At 36.0% G+C, this 15,951-nt stretch overlaps 1 protein-coding gene across 5 annotated transcripts; it reads right to left on the reverse strand.

The window, feature by feature from the left end:
* Positions 1-538: 538 nt before the first annotated feature.
* On the reverse strand, positions 539-14,169 carry LOC122023783 (protein MEI2-like 4). Of its 5 annotated transcripts, XR_006123234.1 has the most exons (15): positions 13,765-14,169; positions 13,505-13,686; positions 11,381-11,714; positions 10,726-11,159; positions 10,449-10,607; positions 8,694-8,810; positions 8,453-8,604; positions 8,059-8,153; positions 7,514-7,951; positions 6,598-7,252; positions 6,327-6,411; positions 6,165-6,233; positions 4,536-4,715; positions 782-1,149; positions 539-701 (listed from the first exon to the last, which is right to left on the reverse strand). XR_006123234.1 is itself a non-coding variant. In XM_042582108.1 (14 exons), exons 3-14 carry the CDS (start codon positions 11,634-11,636, stop codon positions 991-993), a joined length of 2,799 nt encoding a protein of 932 aa, XP_042438042.1. In that variant the 5' UTR covers positions 11,637-11,641; positions 13,505-13,686; positions 13,765-14,169; the 3' UTR covers positions 539-990. The 5 variants fall into 5 exon arrangements, 4 of the variants coding, with proteins under 4 accessions (XP_042438042.1, XP_042438041.1, XP_042438039.1 ...); XM_042582108.1 differs by having other exon boundaries at positions 539-1,149; positions 11,381-11,641; XM_042582107.1 differs by having other exon boundaries at positions 539-1,149; positions 11,381-11,710.
* Between the last annotated feature and the right edge of the window lie 1,782 nt (positions 14,170-15,951).

Genomic DNA, 15,951 nt, shown 5'->3' on the forward strand with positions numbered 1-15,951 from the left:
GTCGTTCGGCCAGAACTCTGATATCCTTGCGTCTGCTGCCACACCGAGCGGGATAGCCGTTCGGCTGAAAGTCCCCTATCCAAGTGTCGTCCATTGCTGGACCGAGCGGGATGGCCGATCGGCCAGAAGCCCACTGTCGCGTCGAGCGGGAGAGTCACTCGGCTGAAAGTCCTCGATTCGTGTTGTCCACTACGCGTCCCTTGTGCGTCGGTTTGATTACTCCGTGTCGAAGACGGTGGGTCGGTACTTAACCCACGGTCGGAGTACGTCCCGCCCGATCGGCCAAGACCATCCGTCCGTTGACCGTCTTGACTTTGACATCTATTAACCTTCACCGTGACAGGCCCCCTCATCATCATCGCATATATATATATATATATATATATATATATATATATATATATATACCCTTTTAATAAAAAATTAAAATAGTCATTTCGATGATTCCAAAAATAAGGAACGCGTTTTCAGTGCACAATTGATTTAACCACTTGTCCCTCTACTGATCCAACCAAACTGGATTGAATCCAGAAACTGATTAACAAAAAATCACAATAGATTAATTAATACATTAACGCCGTCAGACATTCAAAATTCATGTGACATAGACATGCATCACATTATAACAGACTTGAAGTAGCTTCCCAACGCTCACGTAATGCATCACCAAAAAGAAATGCAACCTTACATTTGAACAGGTACTGCACTCACAAGCGGAAAAACATAAAAAGTGAAGGAAAAAAAATGAGGAAAAAGAAAGGAGAGAAAATGCAGTGAAGACCTTCCGAAACCGCAAGAGTGGTCCTATCTGTGCGCTCCTTTGAAGTTCCTGCACAATGTTTCTCCTCTTACGGCAATCCAAAATCTTAAGGCCTTCCCTGCTCCTTTCTCAATGAGATTTCAACTTAGTACTCCAGGAAAATTGAAAGTCATCAACGTCTAGAGAGTCATGTTTGCTTGAAAATCAGTGGCACTCTAAAGTGGGTTGGATCATTCAGAGTCCTTAGTAGAACCAGGATGGGAACCCACTCGATCACACGAGGCTTCAGTTGCTGAAATGAGCATACCCTGATGGTTCTCTTCACTACTGTTATTAGCCCTCCATCTGCCTAACCTTGACCTGATATTAGTGCCGACAGGGAAGGGCTCCTACAATCACAAAACAAAACATACAATTATTAAGGAGCTACTGATACACCAATGCAGGTGTGCAAAATGGTGCATGGTGCACTCTTGAAGATGCACAGTCAAAAGGATGCTATGAAAGGTAAATCATGCCATATTAAACATTTGCAAGTAAAACCAAAGCATATCGAGTAATAATTATATGTGTGCTATTAGTTTATAATGAAGGCTTTGCACATTACAATACTCTCATCTGTCATGAAATTGAAACTTCTATACATAAGCATGAACCATAGTACTTCGAGAGTAGAGATAAATGACAATTAAAGCAAGATAACTGGGAATTATAATGATTATGTTCTCTGTTCACGTGTTTTTCCAGATTCACAAATGAACAATAAACAAATACACTAAGTCTTGAGGCTTGAGTTTGTGAGCACTTTGTATCCGACTTGCCTTTGGTACAAAGTTGTAACAGTCCACTATGTAATTGTGACATTAAGATTGACCTTAATATAATAATAAAGGCCTTGGTTCAGGTGGAGTATGAATGGTTTATGGTGCAACCATTAGGACACACTTTTGGATAAAGTTTGTACCATCAAACCTTAATCATCAAGGTAGATGATTTGATGATAAGAGTTGTTGGATCATGTGTTAGGTTCAGAGTTGTGAGGTAATCAACATGATTAGGATTTTCCTTAGGTTAATCTGATCGTCTTTAGGTTCTATGTCAACCTAATTCTACTATGTATGATATGTGTAGGCTATCTTTTCTTGAAAATTCTAACTATATGAAATCCCCTTCCTTAACTTTTTTGGTTATTTACTCGTTTTATTTCTTGATTACCTTGAAACTCTTATGCATGCATGTATATCATACCTTTGTATCATACTTAGGGTATTCATCAAAACATGTTTATAAATTTCATGCTTAGAGTATCTAATTTTTTGGAGCATGTTTTTCATTTATTAAGATATTGTTATTGATGACGAATTAACTTGTACAAAATATAACAATATGTATTGAAGAGACAGAATATAATCTAAGAGCATGGTAATATTCTTATGATAAATGCAATGACAGCCAGCTAAAAGAACCACTTGTAGGGCTTTACAACTCTAAGGTTATATATGTAACAGCTAAGTCCAATGAGGCTAACTGAGTATAACATAACACCTCATAATGATTCTAAACTCGTGACAGTTAGGTATTGTCAATGCTTAACTGAAAAGTCAACCTTACAGTGTTGGCTTTATGTCAATATGAACCCCAAGGACCTAGAGAGTTTTCTAGACTTGGCAGTCAATATCACCACGATGGTCAATCAAGATATTTTGAGCCAACCATCTTGGGTCAGATAAAGGACTGTCTCTTGTTTGATGATTGTGATTGAGGTTCTCACTATATTTCAAATTATAGCATTTTGTCTGCTGCATTATTTGTTATTATTCTTTTTTGACTCATGGCAGGTTCTTTTGTCAGTGTTGAGTCATAATTTTTGCATTGTACTCATTCCCAAGGTTAGCATCAGATGAGTTTTTATGCATACTGCTGCTACTGGTGCTCCTAGACAATCACTATTACTAGGATTAAGATTTTGCGCAACATTTTCAGTTTCCTGCACATTTTATTTTCTTGCACTTTGAAGTTATGAGAACCAAACTTATTGCAACTTTTAGTTTTTGAACTTGATCTCATGATTTATAATGCGATATTACATTATTAATTATCTCTGCTTATCGATGATGTGTGAGAGCATGCTACAAGTGTTATCTAGTATCTCCGTGACATGGTCCAATAGCTGACATGGGGACACCAATGAAATTGTGTGACCGAGAAGAGCTCACTCAAAGCATGACAAATTTTTGGTATCAAAGTGGTTCATTTTGATTTGTGCTTTTGCCAATTTTGTATTGAAAGTCTCAAGCACTAGAGTTAATGCCTCGGTAGATAATTTAAATGTGATTATGGTTGTTAGATAATTATAAATTTGTGGTTTCCTATGCTTGCTTATGTGTTGGAATACTTGAGAGATAAGTTGATTACCTGAGTTTGTCCTTGTAGAATGTTGGATTTGCCAAACGTTGCAACCATGTATAAAACATCATATGCTGGAATGACTTTTACCATGCCAGGTCGTATAACCTTTGGGTGTTCATTTTATAAAGTGCTAGTTGATATAAATGATATTTTAATCTTGTGATGTGTTACTAGTACATCTAGGGATTTATAGTGTTTGAGCCTTTAGTGACAGTTCAAGTGGTTGGTCAGTGTGGCATTATTACCTATGGACTTGTGTCTTATGTTCATCAAATTGCTTGTGGTGTTTGCTACAACTGTTAACAATAAAGGTTTTTGTAGTGGGGTTTATGTTTCAAGGATGCAAGTGTCATCCGGACTCAACTCTTCAGCCATTGTTGCAACACTATGTTATAATAGTAGTGAGTTGTAAGGTATCTGTTCACCAGCTATGTGTTTTGATTAGAGGCGCTATATCTATTAGTGGATAAGTGGATGGGTTGAACCTAAAACCAAGACCAAATCCAATCTCAGTGACCTCCTCTTCACCTTGCAAAGCGTTGACGATGTTTGATAGGCATTTAACTCAATCTAACATGAAGAGTGGTCTTGTCCAATCTTAGAATATTGGTGTCTGACTATTAGGTATCTTACACAAATATGGATTAGGTAGATGAAGAATTGGAGTATTAGAGGTCACCCTTCCGATGCATTGGCATTAGATCATTCACTGTGACAATCCCATCTGTATCCTAATTGGTCAAAAAGTTCATCAGATTGATCTTTTGCTTAAATCTGCTGAAGGTCTCATTTAACAACTATGACATGTATACGACATCAATGTCGTGAAATACACTCTGCTTAAGCTCATTTTTAGGCTTATTTGCTCCTGTATTTCTTAAACAAGACTCACTTTATTTTGACAATTACCACGTAAGGTTGCGTGCAATAGAGTTTTCCCGGGACCTATATGGCAGAAGTTTCATACACCAGGTTGCCCTTTGATTTGTGACAATGCAATTAAAATCTAAATATATGTTGTCCTCGCATGGCTATGGCTGATAATCTCCTAATCAAAATTTTTGTTGTCTCCCAAAAGTGATTCTACCCCATATACAAGATGTGGGAGGGTTAAGCATGTCTGATGTCACCAGATAAGTCGAGCCACATATATAAGATGTGTGAGGATTGAGCATCTATAATACCATCGCGTAAGTCAAACTATAATAATCCTCCTAAAGAAAAGAGAACAAAATAGTGGAGGAAACAACAAAATAATGCAATTTTTCATCAGCTTAAACTCACCACTATATTAGTTACACAATAAACCACCAGACAAACACAAGAAATAAATCTGAGCATTGAATATTTGCACAAAATGCCTTACCTGATCTCCAGCATTTGGACCATCCGTGTGAAAAAGTATAGGACGGCAGCGCTTATCTTCATTCATGAGACTTGAGTTCTGAAAGTGAGCAATAAGAGCAGATTTCCCTTGGATTCTAGCATACGCAAGTGATGCCACCTTTTCACTATTAAATTTCTCCCACTTTTTACCATTAAATGACTGCAGAAGATTGAACATTTTAGCAGCTCTCAAGTGCAAATGTTGAACATGAGTGATAATCTGGCAAAACTAGAATGATTGTACCAAGGTTTAAAATTTCGACCCGTGCGGAAGTTTCAATCCCAGACCGGAACGATACGGTTTCGGTATCGTATCGTGCCGTGCCAATATGGTTTCGGTATTTTTTTATTTATATATAGTAATTATTAGATAAATATATTTATTGTGTATAATTTAAAAATAAGTTTATATTGAATTTATATAAGTTCTCAATTATTAAACAACTTAATATTGTTAGAAAAAATAATTAAATATAGTTTTCTGTAAAAAAATTTGATCTATCAATATTTCAAATTAAAATTAATACATCATAATATGTTAATACTAAAAGGAGTAGCGTGAATTAGATAGAAACATTGGTTCTTGTAACATTTTACTTAGTAACATTTATAATTCTCCAATGTCCAAATTAAATGATCATAATTATATAAATTAATACAAAATGTTATTTTATATATAATAATTATATATATTAATACAAAGATACTATTTTATATATAATAATTATATAAATTAATTATTTATTCATTTAATTAATTATTAATTTAAATAATATATATCTAAAATAATTAAAAAATATTAAAATATCAATTAAATATTAAAACACTAAAATATATCAGAATATAAATTTAATTTATTATCATTTTTAGAAATTTTTTTAGAATTTTTTTTAAAAAATAGGATTTTTAGAATTTTAAAATAAAATTTAAAATAGTAAAAACAATTTCAGAATATCATTTAATAAAATTTATTAATTTTTTAAAATTTTAAATATATTTTTTATATTTTATTGAGATAATTTAATTAGAGTTTACGAAAATCTCTTCAAAATATCACACTTAAGTGGGAAATGTTTAAATTATTTAAATTACAAATTTTGTACAGTAGCTCGCGACGCACGCCCACGACACCTCCAGCGCCTCGCAACCCTCCGGCGGCACGAAAACGTCGCGTCGCGACACCTCCCGCGCTTGTGACGCTTCAGGCACCTGCGACGCCTCCGGCAGCACCGGAGGTGTCCCGAAGCATCCGGTGACTTGCTGCTTGCAACGCGCGCTTGAAACAGCCGCGCATAGGGTGCCAGTTTTGGTTCCTCAACGGAACGGTAAAAACCATCTGTGTCGGGCGGCACGAAATGGTATTTCAATCCATGGATTGTACAAGGACTTCATAGTATGGATGAAATAAAAGGGCATATAAACAGTTTTCCAGAAGAACTAGTATATGTCGTAAAGGTAAAATCAAGTAAAAATCTAAAAAAAAAACTGATAGGTAGATCTTCAAAATTATGGAATACGTAATATGATTAAATATTAATAATTTAGTGGATAATAATAGGAAATGTTGTATCCATTCTTGTTAAACAATATCCCAAATCAATGAACTTACCTGATAGAATTGAACAATATGCTGTGGATTAATCATGTTGATAAAGGCATAACCAACATTGCATTTGTTCTGAAAAGTAGAAAAAAATAATATATATCAATTTCCAATAATTGGTACGGCCATGCACATCAATAGCGATATAGAGAGAGACTCAATCATAACCTTAAAATCAATTGGCAAATAAATGAAGTCATAAGTTCCTCTATGGTTTTCATCAATAGCAGACAGCAGCATCTTAGATGTGTACCTAAATATAAACAAAAATAAAAGGAAAAGGAAACCAATTAGATATTTTGCATTTGTGAAGGCCAAGGGAAAAAAGGTACAGATAAAGAAAAGAAAAGAAAACATAGAAGGTTAACAAAGAGAAAAGGCAATCAACTATAGTTTGATTTTGATAGCCAAGGCAAAGAAAGGTACAGAAAATTCATACTTGTTAGGAATATTTTTTATCATAAGTGTTGTGCGGGAGTCTTCACCACGTCTAATACATTCAATATCAAGTTCGTACTGCTTTTTATTATCACCCTGATTAGCAGTTGCATCACTTGTTCGGCTCCTAATACGCTCAGCACGGCCATCAAATGAACCTGACATTGAGACCATTGGACTCCTTCCATGAAACATCAGACTCCTTTTCTGCGCTGAAGGAATCCCAATAGGTGCATGAGAAATACAAGGGTCAAGGCAGTTTCCACATGAATGTGGAAAGAAGTTCCGGGAAGCAGGTTGTAGAGATTCCAACTGAGGAATTGATGCGAGCCCCTTATTTCCTAGAGAACCCGAATGCAAAACAAGAGATTCCATGGAATCCCCAGAATAGGCAAATCTCCTATCCCAAAGAGATGGATTGACTGCAGGTGCTGAACCAACATGATGATGTAAAGGAACTGTGTTTAGCATTTGAGGTTGTCCTCCAGACATTCCATGAATATGAGATGGTTGATGAGCAGAAACATTGCTTATAAATGACGGAGAATTTGACCATGGCATGGTGGTAGTTATTTTACTTTGGAATGAATTTGTATTATTCGCAATATACTGACCCCCATGTAGAGGACAGCTTCCATTAGAGGAAATCCCAAAAGCTGTAAATAATGGATTATATTAGGTAACATCAAGCATGTAATAAAGGGCAGAGATCTTTAACTATTGTTTAACACATAGCAATAACTACCATAAACTCAAAAAACAGAAGAGAAGGTCATAATACATCATCGATTCAGTTATTGTAACTGAAAAAGGTGCAGACAACAGTGGACTGCAAGCTGCTTCAACAAGAAATGTGTGGCTATATATTAATTCCAGTAACTTGTAACTTATCCACACGAGTATATTTAATTTATTACCTTTATTACGATCCAACAAAATTCCATCATAGGTCCCAGAGCTGCCTCTATGAAGAGGTCTTGCATCAATTCCTTCTGAAGGCCTAGAGATCACACCAATACCGGTGGCTGACAAAGTATTTGAGTTGTAAGGAATGCAATTAGTAATACCATTATGATAATTAGGAAGGGAGTGAGGATGGAGGCCACGCATTCCTTGAAGTCCAAAATTCATTGGGCCAAGGGAACAATTGAAGTCAATATTGGCAGCTTGTTTTGTGTGATTACCAACCATGGTAATTCCCACCGAGGGAGATAAATGTTGTGGAACTTTAGAAGGCATTTCATAGAGTGTGGCCTCTAAAGGTGGGGTAATTGATGCTTTAGCTGCTGAGTTTAAACCCTGGATAACTCTGTTTTCAAGACTGTTGGGTGTGACTGATCCAAGAGAGGATGACCCTAGGAAATAGAAATTGGATCAGTTATGTAATTCAATAGCAAAGCCTGACATCATGTCTAAGGCACAACTGGATACACGTCAAAAGAGTTCAAACACACGCACACACCAAAGCACCCAGCAAGAGAGTTGTTAGGAGTGGTTCCTTGCCAGCTTGCATTTAGTATATTATGGTCCATCTCTGAAGACAACTGCTGCCCCAAACTGATAATAAAGAGAAGTATCAGTCAACAATAAGCTAAAAGAAATTGAAAACTATACATTATTTTAGTAAAATCATTGTAGATGAAAGCTGTGACAAGGCAATTCAATGGCAAATCACTAACATAATTCGTATATATCTGGATTATCTGCAGCCCATATTACAGTAGGATCTTTTATAATGAACAACCAATGTTTTTAATTTGCATTCAATCTGTGGTACATTCCAAACATTGTGGTTTAAATGAAGATGTAAGATTTTGAACATGTCAAATGTTGGAAAACTGAATTTGTAATAGTACCACAGTTTTGCAACACCAGAGCAGCTAGGCTCGAGTTTAATTTTTTTTCCAGCAAAGTCGCTCCTATTTAGAGCATGAAGAGCAGCTTCAGCAGCACGGACATCATAAAACTCTATGAACTTTTGGTGATGTTTATGGGGAATTGCACATATCTACAAATTAAATTGATGTAAATTTAATGAAAGGACAGAAAACTTCAGCACCAAACATAAATTAATGAATATCAAGATCCTAATATCACCTCTTTGATTTGACCATAAACACTGAATTTCTGATGGAGATCATCATTTGTCACAGAGGAATCTAGATTGGACACCACAAGTGTACCCTGATTTATGTCTTTCTCTGAGGGATTGTCCTAACAACAGATTTCATGTTATGTGAAAATTCAATCAATCTATATGCATTTAGAAATGAGAGGAAATGGCAGAATTTAAGTGTCATTAGGGCATTTATATGAGTAATGAGCACATATACTTTGTGCAACATAACAGGAGTACACCATTATTAGAAAGAGCATTAGCAATGAGCCCAGCAAAAAAGTCATAAGTTCCCCATTCTGCCAGGAGGTGGAAATACCAAAAGCCAAAATGGCAGCAGTTCTAGCTTCAACTCAGAGAGACCCTATGAGTTGTTTCAACATCAGATTGGAGGAGACAAATGAGGCAACAAAACACTATTTGCTGGTCAAAAGGTATATATTAAAAGGGAATGACAATAAAGTTTGAGCATATAGACGCAAATCTGAGCATCTAAACACAGAAAATGAGACAGTTGCGGTACCCTAGAATAGTCCAATATTTGTAGTCTGTACAGAACTATGGAGATAGTATCTACTGTCAGGAAGCACCTTTATAACATCATTATCAAGGTGCTTTTTTTGGAGTATGGCAGTTCTGATATATGAATATTACAAACATTTGGAGTAGGACATGAAGGAGGATACAAGTTATCATCCACCAATTAAGGCATAGTGTTAACACTGCTATTTTGGATAAACCCCTGTGATTTTAGAGCTGCTGCCATGATAGAAGATTCAATCAGTGGAAAGGTATGGTTGAACAGTTGTTTGTTGTTCATGTTTCAGCCTCCCCAATAACCATAAAGCAAGCCTTGACTATCCTCAAAAAAATCAATTAAAATATATTCCAAAAGCAACAGGGCAAATGAGTACTGTGATGTTGATGGGATGGAGTCAACAATGTTGACTGCCCTTTGCATTCCAGAAGGAAAATATCATTTAACAACAAGCTTCAACAGTAATGATATGATTATATTTCATCTGTTAGAAGAATATGCAAGATTACACCAACATGAGACATCTCCAAGCAAGAATCCAAGAAAAAAATTTTCTGCAGCGTGCAAGAAGTACAAGAAGTTTCCCTTGCTCGAGGGAAGTAGAGAAAACACCCGAGATCACTTGCACAAAATTGACCAAATGAGCTGAATTCTTTGATAACTGATAACTCATGCTTGTAGGTTTTAATCCTTAATGTTTTTGCTACTTTGCTATAAAACATTATGAAGAAAAAATTTCATAAGCTTGATGAAATTAGGAAAGAATTATTTAATCTCTTCCAGCATCTTATGCATCTATGAAAAAATTCCAGAAAACATCTAAAACACCTGAAAACCTTATCCTGGTTAAGAACTCCATATTAAACTTTTAGATATGAAAACTGAATTTCTGATTTACCAAGAATATCTAGCTCATGGTTCAACAACATTGAAACTCAATACTAAACTAGCTTTATCATCTAAATCTACATCACTATATGCTTTTCCAGTAATGTGGCAGAAATAGTGGGGAAAAAAAATCGAGGTAGATTTGGCACATATTTGATAAGTAGTCCTATAGCCTGACATATGTCGCAATTATTGGCGAGATTCAGTGAAAAAAAACTTTGATGTGTGAACTTTTTTATTGTACTTTCATGTAATATATAATAAATTATTTTCATTAAAAGCAATAACAGGGAAGGCAGCAAATATTTGCCTTTGGAATTGAGAAATGAATATCCAACTTCCGATGATTCAACGGCTTATTTTGAAGTGCCCGCATTGCTTTTTGTGCTGCCCTGATGTCAAAGTAAGATATCATAACAAAGCCACGATGTTTGCAAGCAGTATAGAGTGTGCGTATGTCCCCATATTGCTGAGCAAGTGGAAGCACATAACAGTTAGGAGCCAAAAACAAGGAACATTATCGAACCACACACACACACCAAAAAAACCGAGATATGAAACAAAGAAATATTCAAGTAAAGAAGCACCTCAAACAGAGCCCTCAGTTCACCATCCTGAACATTGCTGTTAATATTTCTAACAAAAAGGGTTCGAGAAGGATGTTCACCATATGGGTGTTCGCCATAAAATGTACCATTTGGTTCTCCCTGTTGATCAGCAGAAGCTCCAGCCATGACAAATTCGGTTGTTCTGGTACCACGGATATTGTTGTCAAATTCTAGTTCCATACCACCACCCGTGTAGAAAATATCATCATCAACATCATTCCCATTGTTATATTGACCAAGATATCTAATATCATCAGTAATGCCAGAAAGTAATTCATCGTCATCAGGAAGAAGATTTCCAATTGTTTGAGCTTCAATTTCCTCCATTGTTTCAAGAGGTTCATCTTCCTCAAAGTTTGAGTGACCCAACTCAAAGGACTGACCCAAGGGAGCAATGCTTGATGATAGCCTCACTGTTAGAATGTTAATGTTATAATGAATCATGCAAAAAAGATAATGTGACTTGATGAAGTTCAAATAGAAAGTCTGATATTTGACAAACAATTTCTTTCTAGGACCCTTTTTTTGATAAAATTACTAAGACAAACTAGCACTCATTCTAAAAATGGCCCAGGTTACCAAGCACATTATCTAAATAAAGTCACAGAAAGTAAAGCATAAGAGAGAAACACACATTTTCTACTGAACATATCTGATAAAGAGCTTGAGAACAGTCCACTCTCATAATGTGATCCGCATAGGTCCGGTAGGCTTTCTTCACCAAGGAGAGGATATAAGACCAACACATCAGACTGCAATTCAGAAACATGGTCTGAAACTTGTGTACCAATAGAAATGTTGGCCATTCTTTGTGGCTCCTTCATTTGCTGTTGACTAGATTCAGTCTTCTGGGCATTGAGAATGTTGGAATGTGTAGATTCAGAAAACATGGAGCCTGCTCCAATCCAATGCAATTCATCAAGGGGTGATGATGATATAGACTTGCTCTGAGGAAATTAGATGCCTTGCTGACGAGGAAAAAACAGTTGGAATTCAATCAAATAGTATAGATGGCATGGATGAAAGGCCAAAATTCATAGAACATGCAGTCAATTTTATGAACCATTTAGAAACAATTTTAAACAATACAATCAGAATCTGATTAACGAAATTCAACCGCAACTCATATCCTCTTGTCCAATCAGAAAGAAAGGAAAAGGTAAGAATTGTGTCTGAGCAGATAATACTGAGTGCACCATCTGAAAATTCAGCAAAGACATTCCAAATGTTCATGCTGAATGCTCAAAATGGAAAGAAAATATTGATCCTTTCAAATGGTCAGCAGCTGGGAGAAAGACCTTTTCAGTGAGTTCTGGAGTCTCTAGTAACTAGAACTACAGAAAAGAAACAAACATGAGCGGCTTAATCCCTCTACCTCATTCTATCATAGGCACAGCATAATGATTAATTAATAGATATTTTTGAAACTTGACATCAAAATGAGTAGCTGAATGCTACAAGTTCATATAAAATGTAGAGACGTGTATAACTAGAAGTTGGCCATGCTCATAGTCGAAACTCATAACAGAAGCTGGTCATGATATCAACTTGCTCTGGTGATGTTAGAAACAGAGACATAACATAATAACTAATTAATAGAGTTTGGAATATTAACACTCTGTATAACTACATGGCACTAAATAACAGGTAAAAGCAATTCAGAAGAAATATAAAATGTTGTTCAAAAACGAAATTGTCCCTACTTATCACTAGCGGCAGAAATAAGAATAAGGCTTCAGAATCAGACTTGCTCCATTAAGGTGCAAAAAGATTTGCCTCCCAGAATATTGCACAAGCTTTGACTTCATCTAGAAAATCAACGTCAAGCAATATTTGGAAGGAAAAAATATTGAAATCCCATTTAGTCTATAGCAGGTCTTTGTTTTCTTTTCAGATTGATGAGAAAGAATAACTGAACTAAAAGAAGACACTACAAGCTATCAAAATAGTTTTACAAAACAACTTCAAGGAATATAATGTGCTTTTACCTTGGTGAGATTATTTCTTTACTAAAGCCAAACCTGAATTTCCAAGATAAAATGGGGCGGTCTTAACCAAGGGACACGTAGGGGGTCAGAAGTTAGATACCTACCTCATCTTGAGAAGGCTAAATAATTATGCATACTAGTGAAAGTAAAGGATCATGGCCAGAAATATCTATGTGGAGTTCCAGAACTTCTAGAGTTCCAGAACTTCTAAACAGAAGCAAAGAATAGTAAAAATAGTTACTCAGTGAAAACGTACAAGCTCCTCAAAATGAGGAAAATGGAAGATGTCTCAGAGTGCAAGCACGACGGAACTAGCTGCTCGTAGTCCATGTTTAAAGACGCTAGCAACTAACAGACTATACGCTAGTTGAAATTCAAATTTAGGCCCCTAAACGCCTTTACATCGCCCGACCTTCCTTCTCCCGTGGCCTCGGTTTGGGACATCTTCTCCATAAATTCTCCAGATATACGATTTTGAACTATTAGAAAATAAGATTTTTTTTTTTAAAAAAAAAAACGTAAATTGCAACTCCGATGGATCCTTTCTTCGCCTCTAGCAAATCAATGGTCCTATGCTCGACATTTGAAAATAAAAAAAATTCCGACCAAGACAGAAATTTTTCGACAGATAAGCAAGATCGTTGCATCAACACAAATGTCAACCACTAAGGGGACAAAGATCAAACGTGAAAAGCATTAGAAACATCTCAAAGGAAGAAAGACAAGAGGATCAAAGTACCGCTAAAAAAGATGGAATTCGGAAATCTAACCTCAATTCAAGCCGAGAATTTTGCTTCTCTTGTCTCAATCGAGCCAATACCAAGCAGATCCGCGTCGAGCATCATACTTCCATGTAAGAACCCGCAGAAACGAGGTGAAACCGAAATCAGTAAGACGGTTCTAGACCAGATCGTCCAGCGATCCCTTGTCGCCCGCTAAAAACCTCCGTAAACTGCTACAAAAAGCAAGCTCCGACACTAATTCAAAAGCAGCGATCAATATAATACGAGAATCGCCTCGGCATCCATACCAAGTGCAAACGACCGACGCCTCCGGTTCCAACCTGCCCTCCTTCCCAATGCGGCAGAAATACCAAGCTCAGCTGCCTCTGGAATAAAATTGTGATCCTTTTGTCCCTTTGAGCGAATTCGAGAGCTTTTCAGCTGTTGCCTCCGGCGAGATCTACGGATGGATCCAGCAGGGGCGCAATTGCCAGCGATCCTACAGCCTCCCGGGTTCCGGCCGGCCAAGGAAGAAGAAAGAGAGAAAAAGAAAGGAGGCAAGCTAGAAAACTCGATATTTAAGACGCGAGACCAGAGAGAAACGGCGGCGAAGAAAAGAGACGGAGGTGGAGAAGGAAGCGGAGACGGCACGCCGCTATCACCACTCACGGTGTCGCCTTTGGCGTTGCTTCGATCGACACGTCAACTCCCCGGGAATTTAGCTCGTTCCTACTTTAAATGACCGATCTACCCCCTCGACTCGAGTTCAGGGAGCAGGATGGTAAGGACTAACTCCGATCGTTAAAGATATGAATGAGTTTTTTTTTTTTTTTTTAAGGATTCTAACATGTCACAATATTAAAAAAAAAAAATATTAAAATATTTTCAATCGTTAAAATTTTGAGTGAATTTTTTTTTTAATTCTTTTCACGTGTAGTTACATGACTGTATATATATTATATTAATTTCAATATAAATTTACTATTTTCTTCATAATTAAAAGAAATCTGCATATAATGTTTTTTATTTAATATCTTTATATAATTTTTATTTGATATTTTAATTAATTATAATATTTTATTTAATTTATTTATAATTAATAAATTAATTAATTTTTAATTTAATATAATTTATCATTTTATTTAATATTTAATTATTTTATAAATCTAATTTAATTATAATTATTTATATTTTTTTTTAACTTATCTCAAATATATTTATTTTAAAAAATATATAATTTTAATTATTACTTAATTATTTATAAACTGAGCTCACCAAATAATTTATTTTTAAATTATTTTAAAAAGATAATCATGTACGTTAGGGTGTTTGGTTGATGGGTTTAGGACTGAGGGAATAGAATGATAGTAAAAGATAGTGTTTGGTTTGTTGGTTTGAGAATGATTTCTAGATTTTTGGGAATCAACAAAACCCATATAATTAAGTGAGTTTCATTTCTATTCTCATTCATATTCCACCTTACTATGAAACCTATACTCATAGTCTTTCCCATCATTTAACCAAACGCCTACTCTACCTTTAAAAGAAAAAACAGGTTTGAAAACTCAAAACTACTCTTGAATTTCAAATCTCAAATCTCACCTACACAATCATAAAAAAAAATTTAATGAGATTTTTAAATTTTACAAACCTTTTACAAAGTTTGTATTAGAGATGCTCTAAGTCGTTTAAACGATCAAATCAGTGTTCACGACTCTACCACTCCCAATTTCCATGCGTCATCTTTTGTAGTGGGTTTTCGCGACGTGTTTCCTGAATTATAGGGAGAGCTGCTGGCGAGAGAAGATCTCCTGGTCCAAATAAAAAAATGGATTAGGAATAGTCCACTTTCAATTGTGACCATATCGTAATTACGATATGATCATAATTAGTTGTGATTCCTTAGTGGGTTCACCGTCCCATCACGTTATAGTTTGGGTCGAAGCGGGCGACCGGAGGTCGTCAGGATGCCGCCCTCTGCTCAGCGCCTGACAACCTGGATACTTGCCCACTTCCGACGCCCGGAGACTGTCCACTCCGACCCAAACTATAATATGATAAAGACGATGAACCCATGAAAAAATTATAATTAATTACGATCAAATCATAATTATGAGCCGGACGTAATTGAGAGTGGACTATCCCCTAGTCCAATTTTTTTACCAAGAGATTGGTCTCAGCTGCTGGCTTCTCCAAAGCGAACAAGAATGTGCTGTCGGCCAAGGACAGCGTTCGGGAAAAAGTGGGCGAAGGGCGTCGATGATCCTTCGTCTTTGATTTTGATCGGACGGACGGAGTTAATTGCTTGGTTGATGAGATAAGCTTCGATTATTTTGTTAGGTTGGAATTAATTGCGTGCAATTAATCCTAAGAAGAGATATGAAGAACAAGTTGGAAGGTTAGAACTAAACTGATAAAACTAGTACAATTACTTTTGTTCACATAAATGTTTTACATGTCTCATTTAATTTGATTGAGTCATATTTCCATATTTG

Source organism: Zingiber officinale, chromosome 9B (genome assembly GCF_018446385.1).
Source record: "Zingiber officinale cultivar Zhangliang chromosome 9B, Zo_v1.1, whole genome shotgun sequence".
NCBI lineage: Eukaryota > Viridiplantae > Streptophyta > Magnoliopsida > Zingiberales > Zingiberaceae > Zingiber > Zingiber officinale.